Source organism: Empidonax traillii, unplaced genomic scaffold (genome assembly GCF_003031625.1).
Source record: "Empidonax traillii isolate 1590-97213 ecotype Southwest subspecies unplaced genomic scaffold, ASM303162v1 scaffold6:size4315531, whole genome shotgun sequence".
Taxonomy (NCBI): domain Eukaryota; kingdom Metazoa; phylum Chordata; class Aves; order Passeriformes; family Tyrannidae; genus Empidonax; species Empidonax traillii.
Window position 1 is genome coordinate 3,146,412 of NW_020955199.1, and position 23,404 is coordinate 3,169,815.

The window sequence follows — 23,404 nt, forward strand, 5'->3', positions numbered from 1 at the left end:
AGTTTGGACGAAGACTAAAGACTCTCCAGGTGTGAATTTTCTTCCCCATCAGACCAAGATACCAATGTGTCCTTTAACCCTCCCCTTTCCTTCCTTGATATTTTGGTTTTAGCTGTTCCAGGTCTCTTACTACAGCAGCTGACACAATGAGGATGTGAGTTCTACAGGTGTTCCCCTAATTAAAATAATACAGTTTAATTACAGTGTGCCTACTTGTAGATGGTACTCAGCCATGGGAACACAAGCAGCATTCTTGTTTTTTGCAGCCATAGACTGTTATTTATATTATAACAAGCATTGTTTTTCTCGTGTTTGCTGGCCATGTCTGAATTCCAGCTGAGAGCTGGCAGATTATTCTAATACACACTTTTACATAAAACATTAATTACCTGACTTGTCTATGAACGAAGATGAGAAAATTAGGTTTTAATAAAATAATGTAATAATGTGACACTACTGAGAAAAAGGCATAAACAGTATGTTTGGAATGTGTAAAATCAGAGTAGTGGAAGCCAAAAGGAAAAACAGGTCACTCTCACATGGGAATATTTTTACCTCTTAAGGGACAGTAAAGTAAAAACTGTCCTACATCTAATAAATGGAGTTGTGTATAAGAAACATACATGAATTTTTGCAGAAACAGGGGTTTTGGGTGGAAAAATGTGTGAAGAGATGAACCTGTCTCTGTGACACCTCTCCTGAGGCAGTTCAGCCACTGCGAATCCAGTGATAAACATGAACTAAGAGGAAAAGAAGAACATTTTGTAGAAATTTAGTAAAGTTATATATATAAGCAGCAAAATGTGACTTTCTGTTGAAATAAGGAGATTATGGAAGATAATACAAACACTATAAGCACTAGCCTGCAAGCGTCAGATCAAAGCAAGATTTAAGTCTACAAGAAAAAGAGTACTTCCCCCCTCAAATGAATCAGGGCTCTGAATTGAAATATGGAGTTTTCTCTTCCCTCTCTGCTTCTCTGCTGACCCATTTTGTTATGTGGGTTAGGCTTTGCCTGCAGGGACACAGATCCTACAATGCAAGTCACTGGGCAGGCTCATCAAATCAGGCTTGAACACTCAGTACACATGAACAGCAGAGAGAAAAGGTTTAAGGTTTTAATCCAAAACAGATACAGATTTTAAATGCTACAAGCACTGCAACATTGGGAGGAAAAACGGAGTTTACCAGTGTCCACACATATTACTTAACTTTTAACTTGGGCTGATTTGTACTTTGATTGGCAGATTAGGAGAAGACAGACCTACTGCCTGGTTTCCCAGATCCAGGATCTTACACTAATCATTTGGGACTTCTATTCCAATATATTTTTTGAAATGTAGGTGCCATGCCTTGTGCACATTTCTGATACAAGTGTATTTTGGCTTATATTCTCTGTGGTAAAATACATCTTAGATCAGGAGCTGAGACATTGCTTGAACTCCAAAGAATGTAGGTATTTGGCGTTTTGAATTTTATGTAAAATTTGGACTTCTGTGGTTTTGATTATTGTAGAACGTCATGCTCGTTTGCAGAGAAAGCGTCTTTGAATATTTTTACTGACTAGATTACTGGAAAAATCAGAAGTCAACTAGTTACCTTCTCATAAATAAATTAACATGATAAGGTTGCGTAGTATTTTATAATGATAATTGATAAATGGTGATGATTTAATTGCACTTCCTCTAGTAATAACCTTAAAATGCTCAAATGAAGTTCCTGTGATTGGCTTTCTTCTGAGGTAAATCTCCCTGGAGCCTTCAGTCATCCCTTTGCTACATCCGGCGATAACTTGCTTTAGCTGTTTTAAATAATACAAATCAATTAGAACACACAGCTGTTTAACAAAACTTCTAAATGTTGCTACAGGTCTCTGTGGGTATTTCCTGATGGCTTATAATGACATCAATTTAGCACACCTGGTAAGATCTGTGTGAGCTGGAAGTAGCTTAATTCTGCAATGACAGGAAAATTAAGGAGTATTTATGGATTAATGTTGCCTTCCAGAAGTGTTGCCAACTGTGGATTTTAGCTTCTCTTTACAAAGATTCAGAAGTGGAATTGCAGATATTGCATGCCTTTCTCCTGAATAGCTTACTTACAACTTGGTGGGTGCTTGTAGTGTTAGTTATTTATATTACTTATTTATAAGTGTTAGTTATATTAGTTATTTAAATATAAAATAAAATAAAATATAATATCAATATTAGTTATTTACACTATATAAAGGTATACATAAATATTTTGCATATATTTTTATATGTATAAGTTGCACACAAATACATAGTGACGTTGTCTAAACAACTCAAACAGACTAGTCCTTCTGTATGTAATATCCACATAAATATTGTGGTGTAATAGCCCAGTTAAAAAGGCGGCAGCCAGAAAGGGCCATGATCAAATGCTAAGTGATAAAGCAATTTGAAAGAAAAAAACCTCCACAAGAACAGGAAAAAGGTTGAAAAACAAAGAACAGAGAATAGAAAACAGGAATGAGACAAATGGGAAAAATCTTCACAATTATAAAGGTGAACGTATTTTATCACATGTGCTTGATGTAACAACCATGAATTTAAAAAAACAAGGATAACTAATGTTTAGTTAACCTCTAAAGGCTACATTTGACCTTTTTGTCAGTTTAGGAATCTCTGTGGATGAGTGGGAGATGTGAAACAGCAGAAAGTGACTCTGTGGTTGTAGCCAGTCTTCTGTCTTCAGTCTTCTGTGTGGTATGGTTTGGATCTTTGCTGTGGAAGCTGGAAATATAGTAATTTTTCATCCTTTCTTTGCCCTGGTGAATATTTATAGAAGCCCATACAAAGTAGAAGGACCTCAACGGGAGGAGGGACAAGACTCAGAGAAAAATGCATTTCTAAGACTATGATGAAGCTGAGTTTATTAATTTTATTAATTTTATGAACGTACATGCCCAAGTCCATTGTTGATTCTTGCTATTTGTGCTAGTCTGTGTCTTCATTGATTTCTTTTCTGGGTGGAAGCAAACTGGCAGGAGAATTTTAAAAGCTGATAAATGAACCTGATCACAGTCAGTACTAAGTCTCACCAGCAGTTTTGTTTTTAACAGAGTGATGTTGTCATAAAGCCTGACCTTTCCCTGAGAAACGAAAGTCATAAACACAATCAAGTGTGTGTGCTAAGGCTTAATCAATGCTTAGTGATGATGGAATGTAAAATCAAACATCCAAGGGTAGAAATCGAAGTTTGTTATTAGAGGGGGCTCAAAGGTTGAAAAACTGCCCAATAAAACAGAACAAAAGTTTGGTGGCTTGAAGATCCTACAAAAATAGTCTAAAAACCCAATCTGTGAGTCAGGATTCTAGAGTGGTAGAGCACGTGTCCATCCATCCTCCCCTCTTCTTTAACCAGCGCTGCTCAGATACAGTTACTTCTGTTATCAACAGCCATGGGAGGGGGCACATTTCATGTGTGATTCCTTGGCTCTAGGTTTGCCAATAATAAACCAGCATTTTGCTGGTTTAGCACTTTGCCCCAGAAAAAGTCATTCAGACCATTCTGACAGTGACTGTATCCTAAGTCTCAGAATAGCAAGTGATCAGGAATTTTGCCTCTGTTTTTTTCCTCAAGCATTTATTTCTCAGTTTAATCTGAATGAGGTGGTTTTTTACCTGTCATTTGATACTTAGCAGGTAGCTGTAATGTAATCTCTGTTATATGTCTGCTCTGTCATATAAAAAATCATCAACCAAACCTAAACTACCCAAATCACAGCACAGAACTGCACTACCTCTGTATTAATCCAGAGTCTGTTCTTTTTCAGTCAGGAGTTAAGAATCTGGAAGACATGTTTTTTATAGTACTTCAATAATCCTGTCCATTACATCACTTAATTTATTGCAGTGTTAACAGAAAAATCAATAAACATTATTTCTAAAATGGCAGGGATGTTAATAGTGTGATTTTCAAGAAGGAGAAAGAATCAAAACTCTGAACAGAACACACTGACATAGTGTTGTAGAGGCACATCTTGCTGGAAATGTGATAGGGAGGATTTAAATCATTTTGAAAAATGTGTGTAGGTAGCTATTCTTAGACATACAAATCTTTCTTGCCATATTGTGGGATTTTGCTAAGTGGGGGAGGCTGTATACAGTATATCTTAACAGAAGGTTGCTAAGACCTCTCTTAAATCATTTTGAGTCATATCAGCAGTTGCTATGGATCCCCTGCTAATATTTTTGGAAAATTATTAGTACAACTTCCTGAGAAAAGGGAGTCTTACCAATGCAGACTGGAAAGTTGTTTGGCAGGGAGAAGACCTAGAGGTGAGAAAGCTGGGTGGATATTTATTTCCCACTAAAATTTTCTACAGTGTGTTGAAATTCTGGGGTTTAAACCTAACTTTAGTACTGTACAAGGTAGCAAGCAGGTTTTATTTTAAAACTAGGCATTAACTATTAATGTTTAGCTGCCCTACAATGTAATCTTGCTTTTCCCAGTAAGGCTTCATGGACATAAAACCCAGTTCGACTAATTTAAAGACCTGGTACTTTTGTTGCTTGAGTTCATCAGTTTATCTGAAATGAAGGTTCAGCAATATTTTCCACGTAGGTACATAATCAATTAAATGAATTACAGTGTAGTAGTATTGGTTCTCTTGATTATTTCCCATTCTGTAGGAAATGCCTTGCGTTTACAGGTAGTTTATGTAGTAGTAGTTCTGCTTCCACAGAGCTTTCCAAGCAGAGATTTGGTGGAATAAGTTGTAACAGCAACTTCCTGGATGCCTGGTCCAGCATCTCTCCTTGTAGGCTAAGGTGGATTGCTCTTGTGTCTTCCCACTGCCATGACCTCTGAGAATTCACAGCTGGAATGAAGCTGGTTACTGAACATTCCCCCTTATTGAATGTTTTTGTTAAAAATTCTAAAATATACAATATGAATTGCACAATATGAAAGAAGTGGATATCATATATGGCACATTCAGCTTCATTTGGGAGGCAACTGGAATCACCAAAAGGCAGTACAAACTATTTTTAAAATTTTATTTACAAAAGCATTTAAAGTGCCACTTAAATGGAAGTTAGGTACCTGTGCTAACAGAGCACCTGGGTTCTCAAGTGGTGGAAGCAGATGGTATGAGCAGTTCAAAAGCATTTAGACAAATTCATGAGACTACTTGTCCATGAATGAATGCAAAATGACCTGGCAGGACTGTCCTCCACCATTCTTGGTGCAGATATACTGGAGCAGTATGAGATGAGTGATACATACAGAAAGCCCAGACTTATGTTCTCCTAGAACAGCCTTTTCAACTGCTGTGTTAGAGATAGGATGCGCTGCTGGAGGGACCATTGGGATTCCTGGGATTGTAAAATGAACCCTTTCAGGGCACATTTGTCAAATGCCACTATGGATTTTTTATTTTCCTAAATTATCATTTTTTAATCAGAGTAGGAAATCTGTCTCCAGTGTTTTTTCCATACTTCCACAGCTTGTTGGATCGTTCCATTTTGCACCTTGTATGAATCTTATAACTTAAGAACAGATTTTAAATAGTAATTAATTAAGACTATATGCTACAAAACTAAAATGGTGACAACTGAAATAATCTTATTTTGGCAAGCACGGAGGAAGAATCATCTGTTTATTTTCATAGGAAAATGGCTGAGACGCCATTTCTTGGCTATGTAACTTCAGACCTGCCAATTTCTAACTGTACAGTTTTCTTGAAGAATCCTAAATGTGCAAGTTATGTGCTTGTGAGAAGCTTTAAAGCTCTAAAAAAGCTTGTTAAGCTTTAAAAGCATAGTTTTGCCTGAGTATCACATAGTGCTTTGACTCTTCTTGTTCTTTATAATTCAAACCTTATTAGGTATGTATAAAATATATAATTATATTGTTGTGTTGGCTATTCTTAATTACTGTTTTGCTTCTCCTTCATTACCTCTCCTGCCTTTCCTTTGTTAGCTATTCAATACCTTTAAAAATAATAAAGCTATAAAATGTAAAAAAGAATTACCACCTCTTCAAAACTGTAACTATTCTAGAATCAGGCAGATTAGGGGGATAAAATTTGAATTATAGAGTTACAGAATGATTTGTGTTGGAAGGGACCTTCCTTGCAATCCATGATAGATTTGGAACAGCGGATACAAATTAGAAGGTGTGGTTCATCTAAAATTCTGCCTATGTTTAGTGTCCTTATGTTTCTGTGTTGTAGGACCTGTGAAAGCACCTTTATTTTCCTCAGAGAAATGTAGCCATTTAGTTGCCTTTTCATCATGGGCTTTGTATTTGATGAAAGAAGGGTAGGATCCAGCTTAATTGGCTGCGTGGGGTCAGTGGTAGTAAAAGTATGAATAAAAATTTGTCACCGAAGTTGATTGGTCTGTCTGTGGGAACACATATGGAACAGAGATATTAAATCATCAGGGCAATTGCAACTGCTTGTCTGCAAAGGGTGTAAATCCAATCCCTTTGCAGCCTCTTCTTCCAAAGAGAGGTTTAGTAATGACAGAAATTTGCTTTTTTTTGGTCTGGTTTACTCTTTTTTGTCTCATCAGGGTCCCTTCAAGTTTTGCCTGCACGGAGCTGTTGCAGATTTATTTTGATTGTCTAATAAAATGGAGAACAGTGGTAGTTGCACTTTCACAGTCATTCTTCAGCAGCTGTCACAGGCAGAAGGACGTTGTTTCATCTTCAGGTACTGGATTTTATGGGTTCTCTGGGTTTTATGGCAAAGTTAGAGAAACATTCCTCAGGAATTCCAGTAGGATGGCTTGGCTTCTGCTTGTAAATTGAAATCAAGGTGACTATAAGTAAGTTACCTGTTCAGATCAGAGAATCCCGGAGTGGTTTGGGTTGGAAGAGACCTCAAAGTCCATCTGACTACCCTCTGCCACAGTCAGGGACACCTTCCACTGTCCCATTTTGCTCCAAGCCCCATCCAGCCTGGCCTTGGACACTTCAAGGGATGGGGTAGCCACAGCTTCTCTGGGAAATCCATTCCAGCCCCTCACTACCCTCCTAGGGAAGGATTTTCCTCCAGTAACCCTAAGTCAGTAGGATGGAGAAGCCCTATACAATTAGTATGCTATCAACAGCTTTATTACTATTATTTACATCTTCTATGAGCATTGTAATTACAGTTCCTTAATGTTGCATCTGCAATGTACTGATTCCATACTAACAGAGTTTCCATTGAAGTAATTCTGTTATTAGAGGAAAATCCCTCAAGTTCAACATGCCTTAAGTTCCAACTGTGCAATTACTGTTCTGGTTGTGGGACACAGGGTCAGTCTGAAGAGAAAAATCTTACTACCTTCCTTCTGATTGTGTAGAGTTGGATTTTATTGACAAATAAGTTATTATTGATGTATATAAAAATAAGGAATGAAAAAGAAGATGACAGACCATGAATTCAAGAACATAAATTAGAGTATAATCTTGAGAGAAGAATTTTTACTCAAGACCAGGCATTTGTTTCAGTAAATGTGGTCAAAAACTAGGAAAAAGGGAAAATCTTGCATCCTCTTTATTCATTACATCACTATTTCTTTTTCCTACATGGAAGAGATTACAAGGACATACTTCATTAGTTCTACCTTCTTTTTCTGATCTGATGACTGGGACTGTGAGAACTGCTGGGAAAATGTCTGACATCAGTTGGCATAGGATGTGGTGTTTGCTGGTAGTATCGTACATGAAATTTTTGACACCCCTCCACAGATTTATTTTTGCAAAGCAGCATCATGCAAACCAGATCAGGACAGAGGCAGTTTGGGGCACAAATCCCTTGCACCATCATCAATGGAGAGACCATAAATGTTGTGATGGATGCTTGAAGGCAGTTTAATGTAGCACTGGAGAAAATGGCACAGAAGCCATTACCTCTGGAAGAGCTGCAGTTATGACAGAGAAAATAAATGGTGCTGTTACAGGAGATGTACTGACAACAAAACTCCTGCTGGCTAGAGGGGAGATCAGGAGAGCACAGATACTGCCCACAATTACCTGTTACCTGAAGTGATGTTTATTTTTTGTTTAAATCTGACATGGAGACTGCTCGATAAAATGACATAATCCGGTCTGACAGAAATTTTAGTCTTAATTAGACTTGTATTTGGGAGCTGCCCAGTCTTTGCTACTGTTGAGATTCATATCTTGACATTTCCCTACTCATGACCTCTGCATGGAGGATTGTACTAGCACAGCTGAGGAACAGGGAATGCTGTGCTGCCAGAGGGCAGGGTTAGATGGGATATTGGGAAGATATCCTTCCCTGGGAGGGTAGTGAGGGGCTGGAATGGATTTCCCAGAGAAGCTGTGGCTACTCCATCCCTTGATGTGTCCAAGGCCAGGTTGGACAGGGCTCAGAGGAAACAAGGATAGTGGAAGGTGTCCCTGACCGTGGCAGAGGGTAGAATCAGATGGACTTTGAGGTCCCTTCCAACCCAAACCACTCTGGGATTCTATAATTAATTTTCAAACTGCCCAATGAAACATTTCATGTCTCTCATCCGTTTCTCTCTTGCAAGTTGTTTTTTTTTATGGGAGGAGTTGAGATAGCTACAGAAACTGGTACAGAACATCCTTAAACATCTAGAAGTCACCTAGTTGACGCAGCCTGGGTGAAGGAGAGGCTATGACAGCACACAGGATTCTTCACTCTGTTGTAGGTCTTTATTGTAGATGGTAAATGACGCAGCAGGCAGCAAGCATGCTGACCATATGCATATAGCAGGAGTGAAGGGTGCTATCCACAGACTGAGGGGAGAGTACGCCTTTTATAAGGTTCTGGATGGAAAGGGCTAGAACAAGGGAGGAGCATGGGATTGACAGGTTGCAACTACCTATGAGAACTGGAGATTTAGGGGAGGCAATTAGGAACCAATGACTGAGGATTAAAGTGTTAATAGTGTCTCCTCCTATGCGGCAAATTTCAGCCAATCAGAGAGGAGGAAAATCATGAGGGAGCTTAACATGTATGAACATGTCCTAACACCTAATACTGCATATAACTGGGGTACAAAACTCTTTTAGCAAACAGGCATTAACAATAATCATAAACCCATAACCGTACAACTCAAAACACGGATAAACCGCAATTATTAGTAAAGTCCGTTAGTACAGTCCAATCTATATTTCTCATAAACAGCACGCCATTTTCTGTATTCTTCTGTTCTTCTTTTCTTGTCCTCCTCACCTAGTAAAGAGGTCTTTCTTCAGAAAATAAATGGAACAACATTTTGAACTTTCAAACTCAACAGAATTAGTTCCTGCTGTAAAAATATTCATTTCCTATCAAAGCTGGGTCAGACTCAGAGGGATATGCAGATGTGTGATGGACTCCATCGCGCAATGCTGAGCAGGCAGAGTTATGAATCAGCCTCACAGGTAGATAGATCCAAAATCATAGACAGATCCAGGAGAATAATGCTGCTGATTTCAGATAAATTGTGTGTCAGTGTATTACTGCCCAGAAGAGTTGTGGGCAACCTTCAAATGGGTTCTTGCAGTACAGTGCATAGAATACTTGTGGGAATGGACTTGAAACTCTCACCCTACACTACTACATGACTGATTGGAAAAAGATTAATTGTAAACTAAAAATGGAAAGATTCTTTTATACTGTTTGTACTGGGTTTTTTTTTGCATAAGGTCCCAGTAGGACTTTATAGTTTTCATGTGTCTGGCCCATGGATCAGGGTAGATGAAGGGTATTATTGCTGCCCTAGCATTTTGCCCAGGATACATTTCACTCCATGTGGAGTGGTATCGTTCCACCAGGTGACTGCAGCAAATAGTAAATATGCTCATGAAGCTAATACAGCACAAAGTCTTGTTCATTTTCACATTTTTTATGGTGTTTGGGAAGGACTTGGGGTTTATTCCTCTGCAGACACTCAGCCTTCTCTCAGGGCAGTAATTAATGGCACTTTGAGTGGCAATTGCCTGTCCAGGTGTTGTATAATAACAAGCCCTGGCTGGTCCAGCCCAGGCCAAACCCAAGCAGGCTCTGCAGCCCATTACCAATTCTGAAATCATCCAAAGCTTTGATAACTCCTGTATTTTTATTGGCACCGGTCCAATGTTTCCTCTTCAGAGCTGCTGTGTCAGTGATTTAACCTTGAGTGTACATTAAAGCCTCCTGGGGTTGCCATAATGTACAGAATTTGGAATTCAGGATTTGACTGAAACAGAGCTGATGCTCTCAGAGTGTTTTTCCTGGTGCTCAACAAGCTCTTCTTCCCTGCCTCAGCCTTTTCCCTTTTTAGAGGCTCCTCCTTAATGGGTCTTGGCTCAGTATTTCTTTTAAACTCCTATGCTTTTGTGGTTTTCCTGTCAGTGTGTGACATTTTCCTGTCTTTTGAATAGCACAGAACTCTTGAGTTTGGGAGTTTTTTTCAGTGCCACTCTATTGTCATGTTGTGAGAGGAGGAAGGACTGAAAGAAGAAAGATGTAGAATGTAAATTTAATAAGCTGTTTTGAAAAGTCAAGTCAGCCTCTATGTGTCACTCACTGGTGATTTGCTGAAGCAAGAAGTGCAGGATGGAATCAAATACCAGGGGGCAGGTTGGGATAACTTCAGGATTAATATTCAGCTTTGGGAATTATCTTTATGCCTTGTTCAGAGTGCTAAGTCACTTAAAGCTCAGGTTACCTTCTCTTTTCTTTTTGGGCATGTGTGCTGCCTTTTTACACTTTTTCCTTACATAAGGGAATTTGCTGAAATTTTTGGACAATTGACATTTTTTTCCCCTTTGTTAAACAGTTTTGTAAATATTATCAATTATATATTGTTTTTACTATCTTTAGGAAATACAGATACATAGATTGGCACAATCTCTATATTCTCTGGAATTATTTGGAGCCCTAAGCTGGTTTGAGCTAGGAGATAATGAAATGGGTTTTTTAATTCAAACTACCAGTTTATCTCAATGGAAAACTGCATCAACAATTCACTTTTATCAACAGTAGATGGTAGCATTCTTGTGCAGATTATTTGTTTGTGGTATAAAACAAAGCTTTTTGAACATTATTTTTTTGTATATCCTGAAGCTTCTTGAAATTTTTATAGTTGTCTTAGACATAAAATGATTGATCCTTACGAGTACATTTTCAGCATAAGGACCAAGTGTCCTTCAGCTGTAACAATTTAATTGTTAATAGTATCAATAGTTAATAGTATTAAAGATGTCCTACCTGCTGAAGATGACAGGTTAGGATTTGTTTTTTGTTTCTAGGCAAGGGGTTGGATAAAGAGTTTCTTCTGTGTGGCACAAAGACTTTGTATCTTCTATGCCAGAAATTTATTATGTGCTAAAGTAAAATGCCACCACAGAACTCAGGGAGTCTGGCTGCAGCTGGACAAGGGAAATCTGTCAGAACATAAATGTCTAAATAAAAATTTTAAAATAAGAATATGTAAAATAAAAAAAATTACATATATAAAAATAAAAAAAAAAAAACTTCCCAGCACCAGCCTGAGAAGATACAAGGGCTCAAGGTTGTTGAAGAGCTTTTCTACTGAGGGGATTGGTTTTATGTATTACACTTGATCAGATTCTTGTTTGCAGTAGCTTTGCCTGCTTGCATTCAGGCAGTACCGCTTCAGTAACTTGAGTCACTTTTGCAGACCACTACATTTTAACTAGAATAGTCACTCAACCTGGTTGGTGATCTTATTTCCCTTTTAAGAGAGGAGAATATATATTAATTATGTACTATGTGTATAATGTATCTAATTTGTCATGACTATTAGTGGAAAAACAATGTAGTTAGATTCTGAAGTGAGAAAAAGTGCATTGGGGATTAACTGGACCTGGCTTTGTCTTTTCCAAATGCATATGGTGTGTGTTTTCTGGTTTTTTCCTTCCGTAATAAAGCAGCTGATCTTCCCTTCCTAGGAGCACCCCATCCTTGGGCAGCCCTTTTTTGTTCTGCATCCCTGCAGAACTAATGAATTCATCTCCGCTGTGCTGACTGGCCCATGGAAACAAAACAGGTGAGAAGCACAACAGGTGAGAGGCACTGCTGGGCCTTACAAGGCTTTCTGCAGTGCAGGTAAAGTAAATCAGCTGAGGAGTGGAAACAGCCAAAACAACCTCCTTGGTCTAAATAGAGTAAGGTTTCTGTGTTGTCACAGAGAGTTAAAATATATTTGCCATTGATAAAGTGAAGGAAGTTATCTGAAGTTATGACTGCTGAGTCTGTCTGAAATTCAGAAAAAGCTGGAATAATATATTTATGGTACCTTTTTTGTGTGTTTTTTTTTTCTCCCCCTAGACACAAAAATTATGTTATTCTGTGGCTCAGTACTGTAGGCCCAGTTGTGGGCCTCAATCTGCCTCTGAGTTATGCAAAAGTAGCACCTGAGCAGAATTCATACACTGATTCAGCTGAAAGGTGAGAGAAAATGAAACCACCTTTTCCTCTTCCATCCTCGTGTTAGAAGGATCAGATGGATAACTACTAGAATCATTACCTTCTCCTTTGGACCTTTTGGGCCAGTTCACTTCCAGGACTCACCTTCCAGTATTTTGCTTATCCTTCCTTACTTTGCAATGAGAATTTGTGCTGAGAGAGAAGTACTTGGACATTGCTGACACCCTCTGTCATGGTTTCAGGTGGCTGGATTTTTGGTAGTAATAAGGCCCTAAGGGTGATTTCAGTTGGAAGCTGCTAGCAGTTTCACTCTCCCAAGAAAAAGCCAATGATAGCCAGCTCCAGAAGGGATTTCCTGCTTACTAGCCAAGGCTGAGCCAATTAGGGTGCTTCTGTGGTATCATATTTAAGAACAGAGGAAGAGAAGTGTCGCAGAAGAAATTCTGGTCCTAGAGAGAGCGAGCAGTCATCAAAGTCATTGCAGCCGGAGTGGAGTGAAGTGTGGAGGGGAGCCTTTCCCCCTCATCTGCCCCAGAAGCAGGGCAAATCTGAAGCCCCTGCAGGGGGGGCCTTCAGGGTGGTGCAGAAACCTTCCTACAGCCTATGGAGAAGTCCATGCTGGAGCAGGTGGACACATGGAGGAAGCCATGACCCCTGTGGGAGGCCCAAGATGGAGCGAAGTCCTGCTGGAGACCTGTGGCCAGTGGCCAGTGGAGAGAAATACCCACGCTCTGAAGCAAGTTTTCCCTGGTAGGACTTTAGCCCTGGTGGGAGACCCACAGCAGTACAGCTCAACCCATGAAGGACTGCATCCCCTTGGGGAGTCATCCATGGGATTGATTCAACAGATTGAAAGGAACTGTTGCCTGAGGGATGGGTGAACCCACGCTGGAGAAGTCTATCAAAGACTGTGTCCCGTGGGAGGGGACTTCACAGAAACAGGGGAAGGACTTAGAACCATTATTTCCTCTGTAGCCTGTGGTAAAGACTATGATAATATAAGAGTCCCCTTATAGCTGTAGAAGATCTTTGGACTGCAAAGAGCTGATTATGAAAGCTGGTGCTACACAAGGAATGGAAAACAACAACAATATTTTAACTGCAAACACCCCCCCTCTGCTGTTCTCCTGCACTGCTATGAGGGGAGACCTGAGAAAGAAAGACTGGGGGCAGGGAGAGAAGGTGTTATGTTTTAAAACTGTTTTATTCTTCTATTCTTTAGCTCTTATTCTGTTAGCAATGAGTTTAGCTTTTAGTCTGTTAGTAATAAATCCAAGTTTATATCTCCACTCTAAGTTTGTTTAGTCTGTTAATAAAGGCCTTTCTCTCAATCCTGATCTCTATTCATGAAAATTCCCTTATTTATTTTTTTTTTTACTCTCCTCTGTCCAGATGCAGAGGGGAGGAGAAAAGGTAATGAAGTGGTTTTAAGAAGCCCCTGGCATCTTGCCAGGGTCAAACCATTTCAGTTTTGGTGCCGAAACCCAGGAAGGATAGCCAAGAAAGGCAGCAGCTGGATCAAACCCACTACACCCTCCATGGGTGCCAGAAGGCACTTGATGTCCTGTGGTCTTCCTCAGGTGTGTGAAATTACACAGTTGGTGATGTGATCTGGCATAACTGCTGCAAGGATTTCTATTTAATTTTTTTTTGTTTTTGTGATTGATGTTTCCTCTCCAGAGCTCTAAGCTGAAGGACAGGTGATGGTGAACTGTTACAAAGCTACTGCAGGCTCCCCTAGGGGTGAAGTCAAAGGGATCCTTTCTATCTGCTAGGCAATGCCAGTGTGGAAATGATTGTTTATGGCTCTTTCTCTGGCAAGAAATGGCCACTGATCACAGTGGAAGACTTAATTGTTGGCTCCAGTTGTGGCAACACCTCTCCAGCACCACCTGAACTCCCTTGTGACTGCATTGGCCCTTGAAGTAATTTTTCTACCACCTCCTGTGCTTGTGGCCTTCGAGAGGCTGCACAGAGATGCACAAGCCTGTGGTTCCTTGATACAGGGTGTAGTTGCTGGGTTTGGATCTACTAAATCTATCTCTAGAAAACCTGAGAGGTGGAAAATGCAAAAGGTACACAGCAAAGTGCTTTGGGACATGGTGTGAGCTTGTGGCACCCAGTGTGTGGGCTTAGACTGCTTCACCTGGGAACCACCTTATGTACCACAGCCTAATGGATGGAGCCCCCTCATGTCCCACACCACACAAAATCCTCATCCTGGGACTGAGAAATGCTTCTCTGAGAATACTGCATGTGTGTCACACTTCAGGGAACAAACAGGATCGGGATCTTAACGAACAGGGAACTTGGAGCCTCTCTCTGAGTACCTTCAGTTCTGGAGTTCAGGTGGCTGATGCAGCTGTGTGAGAACATCTGGCTTTTCCATGGGCTGCAGAGGAAGCTCTGCCATTCCCTGTGGGAGTGACTGTTCCGCTCAATTAATGTTTCTCTTTGTACTCCTGGCTGTTCACAGGTTCAGTCCCTACACTGCTGTTGGATTTTGGGGAGTTGCATGGTGGTGCTGCCACTGAAAACCACATTGCAAATATCTTCCACACGACCCATCCCAGCTCCTCTTCCCATCCCATTTTATTTGTAGTGTAAAACAGAGCCCTGAGATGGAACCACAGGTTTTACTTTACATGTTCAGCAATGTGTCACTTGTCCAGTGTGTGCCACATGAGAGATGGGAACCTGGAATGCATCAGTTTCCAGATTCTAGGCTTTTAACTCACATCACGTGTTTTTACTGGACAAGAAATACAGAGTGCTTCTCTAAAATTCCATTGGTATGGAATTCTTTTGCCAGCCATTTGGAATTAATAATGGAAGCACATTGTTTATCTTGTTCTGGATCATAACAACCTGAAAAGTCATTTTTCCATGTGAGATTTATTAAATGCAGCCAACAGCTACATTGCTTTTTCTAACACTTCTGGTAACACATGCATGGTAAGTGCATCAGTGACCCACTTTTAAATTTCACTGAGACTTAGACAGGAGGAAAACCCAACAAAAACCAGGTAACAGCAGTTTTAAGAGCTGTTAAATGTTCATCCCTGCTCTGTGATCTTCATTTGTGATATCCTAGAACAGAGGAGTGGGAGCAGCCAACCTACAAAAAGTGGAACTTGTATATGGAGGGAAACAATATTTTTTCTTTAACATGGAAAAAGTTTCAATGCCCATTCTCCATGATTCTGAACCTCTTACCATAAGTAACGAGGTAACAGAGCAGTGTCATCATAAGGAGCAATGTTTCCCTGAAATTTCTGTAGAAAACCGAAATTCAGCTCAGTTACAGATACACTGAGCTTATATAGAGGAAGAAATGCAGGATAACATAAATATTTGTGATCAAGAAGAGATCCTGTTTCGATGTCTCCTTTTTAATGGTTGAAGTAGGTATTTGGGAGGTAGGCACCCAATTTAGTGTTTTACATTTATGCCTTGATGACTTAGGATATTTTTAACAGAGTTTTTATGCACCAAAATTCTGATATTTTAAAATTGTTAAAATCAAGTGGATTGTGGCACTATTTTATGATTTTATTTAGCAAATCTACTGAAGATTCTTAAATCTGAACTTGAGTTTTGTCTACACGCATTATCTGCTTACAAAGAGAAAATTTCCAGTTCCAGAGAATTTTGTAAATTTGCTCAGTTGCTCATCCTTGCTAATCTGGGAAGACACATTGAGGACCTTTGCTTCTGGGGACTTCTTTTAAGAGAACAGACTCTTGTAACCCTTGGTTACAAGAATCAGCAAGAAGAATTAATTTCACATATTCACTTAAGCCAAAAAATGTGCTTTCCTATGGAATGCAGCTGCTCACTACCTACATAATCCCTCATTTGTGTCAGCATGACCAAGTAAGAATTCAACCTGCCAGGAGATTTGAGGTTAGTTGGTTTTGGTTACTTACAGGAACATTCCTTTCCACGCAGTAAATGTTGAGCTAGTTACTTACAGCTAATTACAGTGATATAATCAATTCTTGTTACAACTCCACGAATTTCACCAAAACTGTTTCAGTAACTTCTCCCCCACCCCCCCGTTTGCTGTGGTGATGATATAATGAGTTTGTTTGGACATCTGTGTTTATATTATATATATATAAATTCAGTTCCAGCACAAAGGAAGGATGTTTGCTCTTCCCTCTGAACGGTGAAGCTACAATTGTTTCCTCAAAAATTCTCTCTTCTAGAGAGCAGTGTGTGTATGGGTATCTGCGCCTATTTTTAGTAATGTGGGCTTTTAAAAGTGTTTCAGTGAATTTAGAGCATTTCTTAGTAGTAAATTCTTACCACCTAGAATTAAACCCTACCTGAAGCTTGTTGCTGCAAAACTAACCCTATATTAAGTGCTCAGGAAGGTGTCATACCTGTTATCTTTATGTTATGGATTTCATTAAAATCTTAAAAAACCCTTAACCATGAGAATCTTTCTCTCCACCATTTCAGAGCTCGTTGTAGCTGTCACCTACTGAAGATGAATTCAGCTTAAGGCGAGATAGGATTTTACTGCTGTGTTTGAACAGAGAATAGATTTACAGGATGCCTTCTTTTTCCTCAAGCTTGTTGGAAAACAGCATCTTTTCCTGCAGTAATGTTATTTTTCAGACAGCTATTGCTAGTGTCAAATGATTACCCAACTGCTTTATTATTAGAAAATATTAATTAGCTTTGCTGATGAGATAGGAACGTGGACAGCTGTGTCTATTGCATGAGTTGCTTGTCTTCTCTGATCTTTGTGGATGGATTCCCCTCCATTTTGGAGGATACGGATTCTGTACCACATATTTATTAGGCTTAAAACCCCTTTAATAGTGACAGGGTGATGAGGTTTTGCTCAGCTCATCTTCCTCTGACTTCTTTCTGTAGTGTCCAGGCAACACAAGTTATTCCTGGGCACTGAAACACTCACAGAATCCCAGACTGGTTTGCATTGGAAAGGACCTTAAAGCTCATCCAGTCCCACCCCCTGCTTTGGGCAGGGATGGCTTCCACTATCCTAGGTTGCTGCAAGCCCTGCCCAGCCTAGGCTTAGACACTTTCAGGGATGGGGCAGCCACAGCTTCTCTGGGCAACCTGAGGGCCTCACCACCCTCACATGGAAGAATTCCTTCCAATATCTCATCTAACCCTGCTCTCTGTCAGTTGAAAGCCATTCCCCCTTGTCCTGTCACTCCAGGCCCTTGTAAATAGTCTCTCTCCATGTTCCTTGTAGCCCTTTCAGGTCCTGGAAGGCCACAATTAGGTCACTGCAAAGCTGCTCTTATCCAGGCTGAACAATCCCAACTCTTCCAGCCTTTCCTCACAGCAGGGCTGCTCCATCCCTCTGATCACCTTGGTATCTCCTCTGGACTTGCTCCAGCAGATCCATGTCCTTGGTGTGCTGGGCCCCCAGGGCTGGAGGCAGCTCTGCAGGTGGGGTCTCACCTGAGGGGGCAGAGGGGCAGAATCCCCCCTTGCCCTGCTGCCCCCACTGTGGGATCAGCCCAGGGTATGGGGGGTTCTGTGCTGGGCCATGTCCAGCCTCACCCCCACCAGCACCAAGGAAATTCTCCAATTGGGAAACTCACTTGTGTGGCTATGGCTCCACAGGGCGTGAGAGCTGGATTTGGTTGAATTTTGTTAACAGACAAAAAGACCCAAATTCAACCAAACCAGTGCTCTTTTCTTCCCTGTTCCTGCCCTAAGATTCCAGGTGAGTTCACCCCAAAAACTCTCTTTCCTCTGTGGAGGTGCACTTTGGGTGTGCACACATTGAATTTCCGATTATGAAGATTTCCTTTGTTCAAGTCCACAACTTTTTTAGCTCAAACCTTTTCTGTTTTGGATTTTCCCCTCCGTGTACCAGTCGCGACATCTAGTGGCGACATGACATCACGACAGCGCCCGACTTCAGGAAGCTGCTCCAGCTCCCTTTGAATCTTTGGAATTATAAGATAGAACCTGAAGGGTTGGCAGCCACTATCCTGTTCCCCCCGCCAGGGAATTTTAACCCTAACCTTTTTCCTACACAAATGCTAGCAGACCCTGAACCTGTTCTTAGATTGTTACAACATTTTTATGTAAGTTATTGAATTTTCATATGAATTTCTATATAAATAAACATTAATTGAAGCAGTTGAGCCTTTCGGTCATCACACAGATGAACTGCAATGGCAAGAAGGGAGTTGTACACACTCTGACTTCAGTCACATATTTTGAAGCTTTACTGCACTGATAAAAGATGCCCAAACCTGTTTTCAGGTATTTTATCTAGGTAAGGCAGCAGAGAGCTCAGCTCGAGACACCCAACTGACTGCACAGCAGTGAAATGCTGGGAGCGTCCTGAAGGGGTGCCTTCAAATTGGGCAGACTTGCCCCCAAAAATTTAAGTTGTGTTTAATGCTAATTGAAATTGTGGGCTGACAATGGATACATGGTTCAATAATCCCTTCAGGACTCAAACCTATCAAGTTCCGTGTCCAGAACAGGGACCAGAACTGCTGACACAAACACTGTTTCCAGCTCTCCCAGTGACCATTTTCATTGTGGGGAAGGCTCACTTTTCACAATAATGCATTAAAATTCATAGAGTTTCTCCTCCCTCACAGCTTGCTTGAGGGGATGTTTTGATTCCTGATGAATTCAGTACTCCCAGAGAAACACTAGGGTTTGGGGTGGGTTTTTTGGGCCAGATGTAGAAATAAATATAATTTTGGTTTCTATGGGCAGAGTTTTATGTCTGACTCCAGCCCCCCCTCAGTAAGAAGCACAGAACTCATTCAGAACAAGGATTTTATTGACCATCTTGTCAGGACATGGTTTTATGATCTGGGTCTCTCCTTCTTGCCCTTGTACAATGCCAGCAGGGACACGTTGGCCACCTTGACCACCTTGAAGCGGACTCCTGGGATGTCTCCCACAGCGTGGCCCTTGCGCCCGAACCCAGCCACCAGCACCTCATCATTCTCCTGCAAAAACCAAAACCGGGTTGGGGGGTGAACAACTATCAGATCCGTGCACAGATCTGTGATTAACCACCCTTACTTTGGGCTACGCTCCACACTGCCCTTGTCTTACCACCCCAGATTGAATCTGCACACATTAAATGAGAATTAACTGAGTAAATGTATTTATTTTCCACTGCAAAATACAACTTCTAGACAAATTACCTCAATGAAGTTCAGGCAACCATCGTTGGGGACAAAAGCTGTGATTTTCTTGCCGTTCTTAATCAGCTGGACCCTGACACATTTCCTGATGGCAGAGTTGGGCTGCTTGGCTTCTACTCCACTGCAATGAAAATAAGTCAGAGAAAATACTATCTGTTTGATGGACCAGGAGGTTTGTTACACACCCACAAGTTACTATTTTCCCTTGTGTTTAAGTTGATTCTGTACTTCAGAAACTCTGAGCTGGTTACAGCCACTCAATATATAAATACAGAATATTTAATTACTATAACACCATATATCACTATATAATGCACTATCTATAAATGAATATATTTAACATATATCAATATACAGACCACCACTTCTTAAGCAGAGTAAAACTTTAATCACGTACAGACTAATGCAATTTTACTAAAAATTTGAAAAACCACTAAAAACAGGGGAAAACCTTCCAAAAGCTAGAAAATACTGGTCAGAAAAGAGAGTCCTTGCAGCATCCCCATAAGACTTATAAATTATTAAAGAAAAAAACCCCCAAAAAACCAAAAGTGGGTAGGATCTTTGACACAAGACATGCAGTTTTTCTTAGTGTTGTGCCCAAATCCTGATTTTCCTCATCTTATGCAAGGAATAAAAGCGCCTCTTTAAGCTTTGACTAAGTTCCCTATTTTCCCCCAATTCTGGAATAAGTTTTATTTTTTTTTCTCCAATTCGTTCCAATAAAAACTCTTTTCCCCTTAATTTTTATTTAATATCCGTATTTTTTATCAATTTTCGCAAGAAATTCCTGTTTTTCGTCCGATTCTTAAATAATAAATAAATTCCGGTTTTCCCCATTCCAGGACGGGAGCTGCATCCGGGGGTTCTGGAGCCCCATCCCGGAGGTCTCAGCGCCCCATTCCGGGACGCTAGACCCATATCCCAGAGGGTCTGTAGCCCGTTCTAGGGGTTGTGGACCCCCGACCCCGTTAGTGCACCCACACTTTCTCGAGAACGATGCCCTTGGCGTGGGAGGCGCCGCCGAAGGGGTTGGCCTTCAGTGCCGTGCCCAGGTGCGCCTTCTTGTACTGCTTGTCGTGCCACTTCTGGTCGCGGCGGTGGCTGCGCAGCTTCCGAGCCGTGCGGAGGCCTCGGCACTTCCCTGCGGGGAGCGAGGGAAAGGGAGGATGATGCAGGGAAGGGAGGATGACGCGGGGAAGGGAGGATGATGCGGGCCAGGCCGCGAGTGGCAATGGCGAACACGCGGCGGGTAATGGCGGCCGCGGCCCCGCCGCCCTCAGCGCTGCCCGCACAGTACCCACCCGGTTGCGGGCGGGGAGCGCAGAGCCCTGCGGACCCTCCCCGGGATCCCGCAGTCCCAAGCCCAGCCCCAAGCCCAGCCGCAGCCGCGGACCCGCTCCCCGTGCTCACCCATCCTCTCCCTGCGCCTGCTGAGCGAGAAAAGAGGGAAGGAGGCACGCGACCGCCGCCTATACCCGCCCTCGCTAGGACCCGCCGCGGGCTGCCCGCGCCGCGCCTGACAGAAACACGCCGACCGGCACGGCGGCGGGCGGTCCGGCGGGAGCGTAGGCCCCGGGTTCGAGACGCCGTGGGGCAGACGGGCAGGACTGGTTTCCCGCGCTCCGCTCGTTCGAGCCCCGCTTTGACATAAAACCGGGAGAGAAAACTTTAAGACCAGTCGTAGCTTAAAAAAAGGCATTACTTTATCCCCGGGGGCGCCTCCCTGCCTGTCATCCACACCTAGATGCACTTCTGCAGTTTGTATGTGATTTGTTCATGAATATGTCCCAGGAATTCATGCCTGTTCCAAAAGGCCTTATCCATATACTAATTAATTAATTCCATGGGGCTTATTGCACATGTTCGGGGAGGGGTCTCTGGGGGTTGTTTGGGATGGAACCCCTACTTGATTTGTCCTTATTTGTTCCCAAGGACGAGTCGAGGTTGGGCCTGTTCTTTTCTTGTTACCTGTAGCAGCAAAATCAGAGTGTCTGACCCACACAGAGGGACTGCTGGTGATTTACCTCTGACTGAAAAGACCACCATGAGGTGGGAGTCGGAGTCTCCTTGCAAGTAACAAGCAGTAAGACAAGGGGAGATGTCCTCAAGTAGCACCAGGGGAGGTTTAGGTGGGATAAATTGGATTGTCTATCCCTGGCACAGCTGCCCAGGGCAGGGGTAGAGTCCCTATCCCTGGAGGGATTTAAAAGCCCTGTGTATGTGGCACCTGGGGAAATGGGTCCGTTGTGGCCCTAGCAGTGCTGGGGAATGGTTGGAGTCAATGGTCTGAGTGGGCTTTTCCAGCCTAATTGTGAGTCTTACTTCCAGCTTTTCATAGATTCCCAAAATGGTTTGGGTTGGAAGGACCTCAAATCCATCAATCCCACCCTCTGCCATGGGCAGGGACACCTTTCAATGTCCCAGGTTACTCCAAGCCCCGTTCAACCTGGCCTTGAACACTTCCAGGGATGGGGCATCCCCGCTTAAATTGCTGCATTGCCTGTGAGTCCTCCAGTGGATCTGCACCAAAATGAAATCCTGTAACAGAAACCATCTCATATTTCCTGATTTTGAAAGCTGCTGGTAGTCCATGCTACCAAACCGCACCAATCTGACTCCTGAATATTCCCTCCTCTGGAATTACTGTGAAAGGGCAGCAATTAGACCTAAATACATCTTTATTAACACGTCCTGTGCTCATAGCCTAAATAGAAAATACATATTTTGTATGTTGAGGTAGGGCTGGTTTTACACGCAATCTATATAGAATAAATAACAAAAGCATATAAAAAACACCCCCCCACACACACTCCCCTTAAAGAAAAAAAGAAACCAACCAACCCCAAACAAAAACTGTAAATCCCACCAGCAATTCAAGGAGAATACATTACTATTATAAAGAGCAGCTCTTGAAGATGCAGTTCCAATGTCGGGATGCAGTTGCTGTTTGGTGATTTTAAAAACAGGGAAGTTTATATTGTAACAGTGCTGCAGCTTTTGTTTTATAGTGTTAGGAATATTAGGAATACTTAAAAGTTGACTGGAAGGAAGGAAAGTGATGAATATGACATGAATATACTATAACAAACTGGCACTTATTGCACAAATATTCATCAAGACAGAGAGATCTAAGAGAGAGGTGGTTTGAGATGAAGCTACTGTAGGATTTGCGCTTTCTTTTTAAACTGTATGAGGACTTTGGAGCACTTTTAAGACAGCTTTTCTTCATTCCACCATGTTCTGGTTTAACCCTAGATGGTAATTAAACATGACACAGCCTCTTGCTCACTGCCCTGCCCATCCTGGTGGGATGGGGAGGGAATTTAGACAAAAAAGACCTGTGGGTTGAGATAAGAGTAGTTTAATAATGGAAATAAAGTTGTTGTGGTTCTTAATAACAACAACAAGAACAACTATTAATACTATTAATAATACTAACACAAATATAATAATAACAATAACAATAATAGTTAAACACAATGACAGATGTGCTGGCACAAGACATGTTGCTGGAAGGTGCCCCTGCCCATGGAGGGGGTTGGAACGAGGTGCTCTGTGGGCAGCTATGTGGAAAAGGGCTATTTGCTCTGGAGAACACCAGCACTGCTGGATAAGCACTTCTAAAATTAAATGTTTCAGTTGGCCAAGCAGATAAATCCATGAAAAATCCCACCACTTATCTTAAAACTCTTGGTATAATCTGATCTTCGCTGTGAGATATGGTGCCTGGTGTCCTGTGGTGCTGCATGACAAAAGGCAGCCAGGTCCTGAGGTCCTGAACAGACTGAGCTTTTTTTTTCGGTTTGGTTTTTTTTTTTTTTTTTTTTTTTTTTTTTTTTTTTTTTTTTTTTTTTTTTTTTTT

General features: G+C 41.5%; 2 protein-coding genes and 1 long non-coding RNA gene across 7 annotated transcripts in view; 2 read left to right on the forward strand and 1 right to left on the reverse strand.

The window, feature by feature from the left end:
- The window catches only part of ATG10 (autophagy related 10), a 63,172-nt gene extending 46,477 nt beyond the window's left edge, over nt 1-16,695 (forward strand). For 2 of the 5 annotated variants that reach the window (XR_003570925.1, XR_003570930.1), the window contains 5 exons: nt 11,893-11,990; nt 12,272-12,391; nt 12,485-12,590; nt 13,900-13,950; nt 14,051-16,695. Coding sequence is in view for 1 of the 5 variants with exons in the window: in XM_027881135.1 (XP_027736936.1) it covers nt 11,893-11,990; nt 12,272-12,391; nt 14,051-14,063 (231 nt within the window). In the remaining 4 variants the exon portion in view is untranslated. The remainder of the gene's footprint in view (nt 1-11,892; nt 11,991-12,271; nt 12,392-12,484; nt 12,591-13,899; nt 13,951-14,050) is intronic. The other 3 variants (XR_003570927.1, XR_003570926.1, XM_027881135.1) reach the window with 3 other exon arrangements.
- A 2,453-nt stretch (nt 16,696-19,148) lies between these two features.
- On the reverse strand, nt 19,149-21,048 carry RPS23 (ribosomal protein S23). Its single transcript, XM_027881153.1, has 4 exons — nt 20,953-21,048; nt 20,524-20,683; nt 19,540-19,660; nt 19,149-19,338 (listed from the first exon to the last, which is right to left on the reverse strand). The coding sequence occupies exons 1-4, from the start codon at nt 20,954-20,956 to the stop codon at nt 19,192-19,194; spliced, it is 432 nt and encodes a 143-aa protein (XP_027736954.1). The 5' UTR covers nt 20,957-21,048; the 3' UTR covers nt 19,149-19,191.
- Nucleotides 21,049-21,160: 112 nt separating this feature from the next.
- Nucleotides 21,161-23,404, forward strand: part of LOC114056177 — a 5,205-nt gene continuing 2,961 nt past the window's right edge. Inside the window, exon 1 of the long non-coding RNA XR_003570942.1 lies at nt 21,161-21,615. This is a non-coding gene — a long non-coding RNA (uncharacterized LOC114056177). The remainder of the gene's footprint in view (nt 21,616-23,404) is intronic.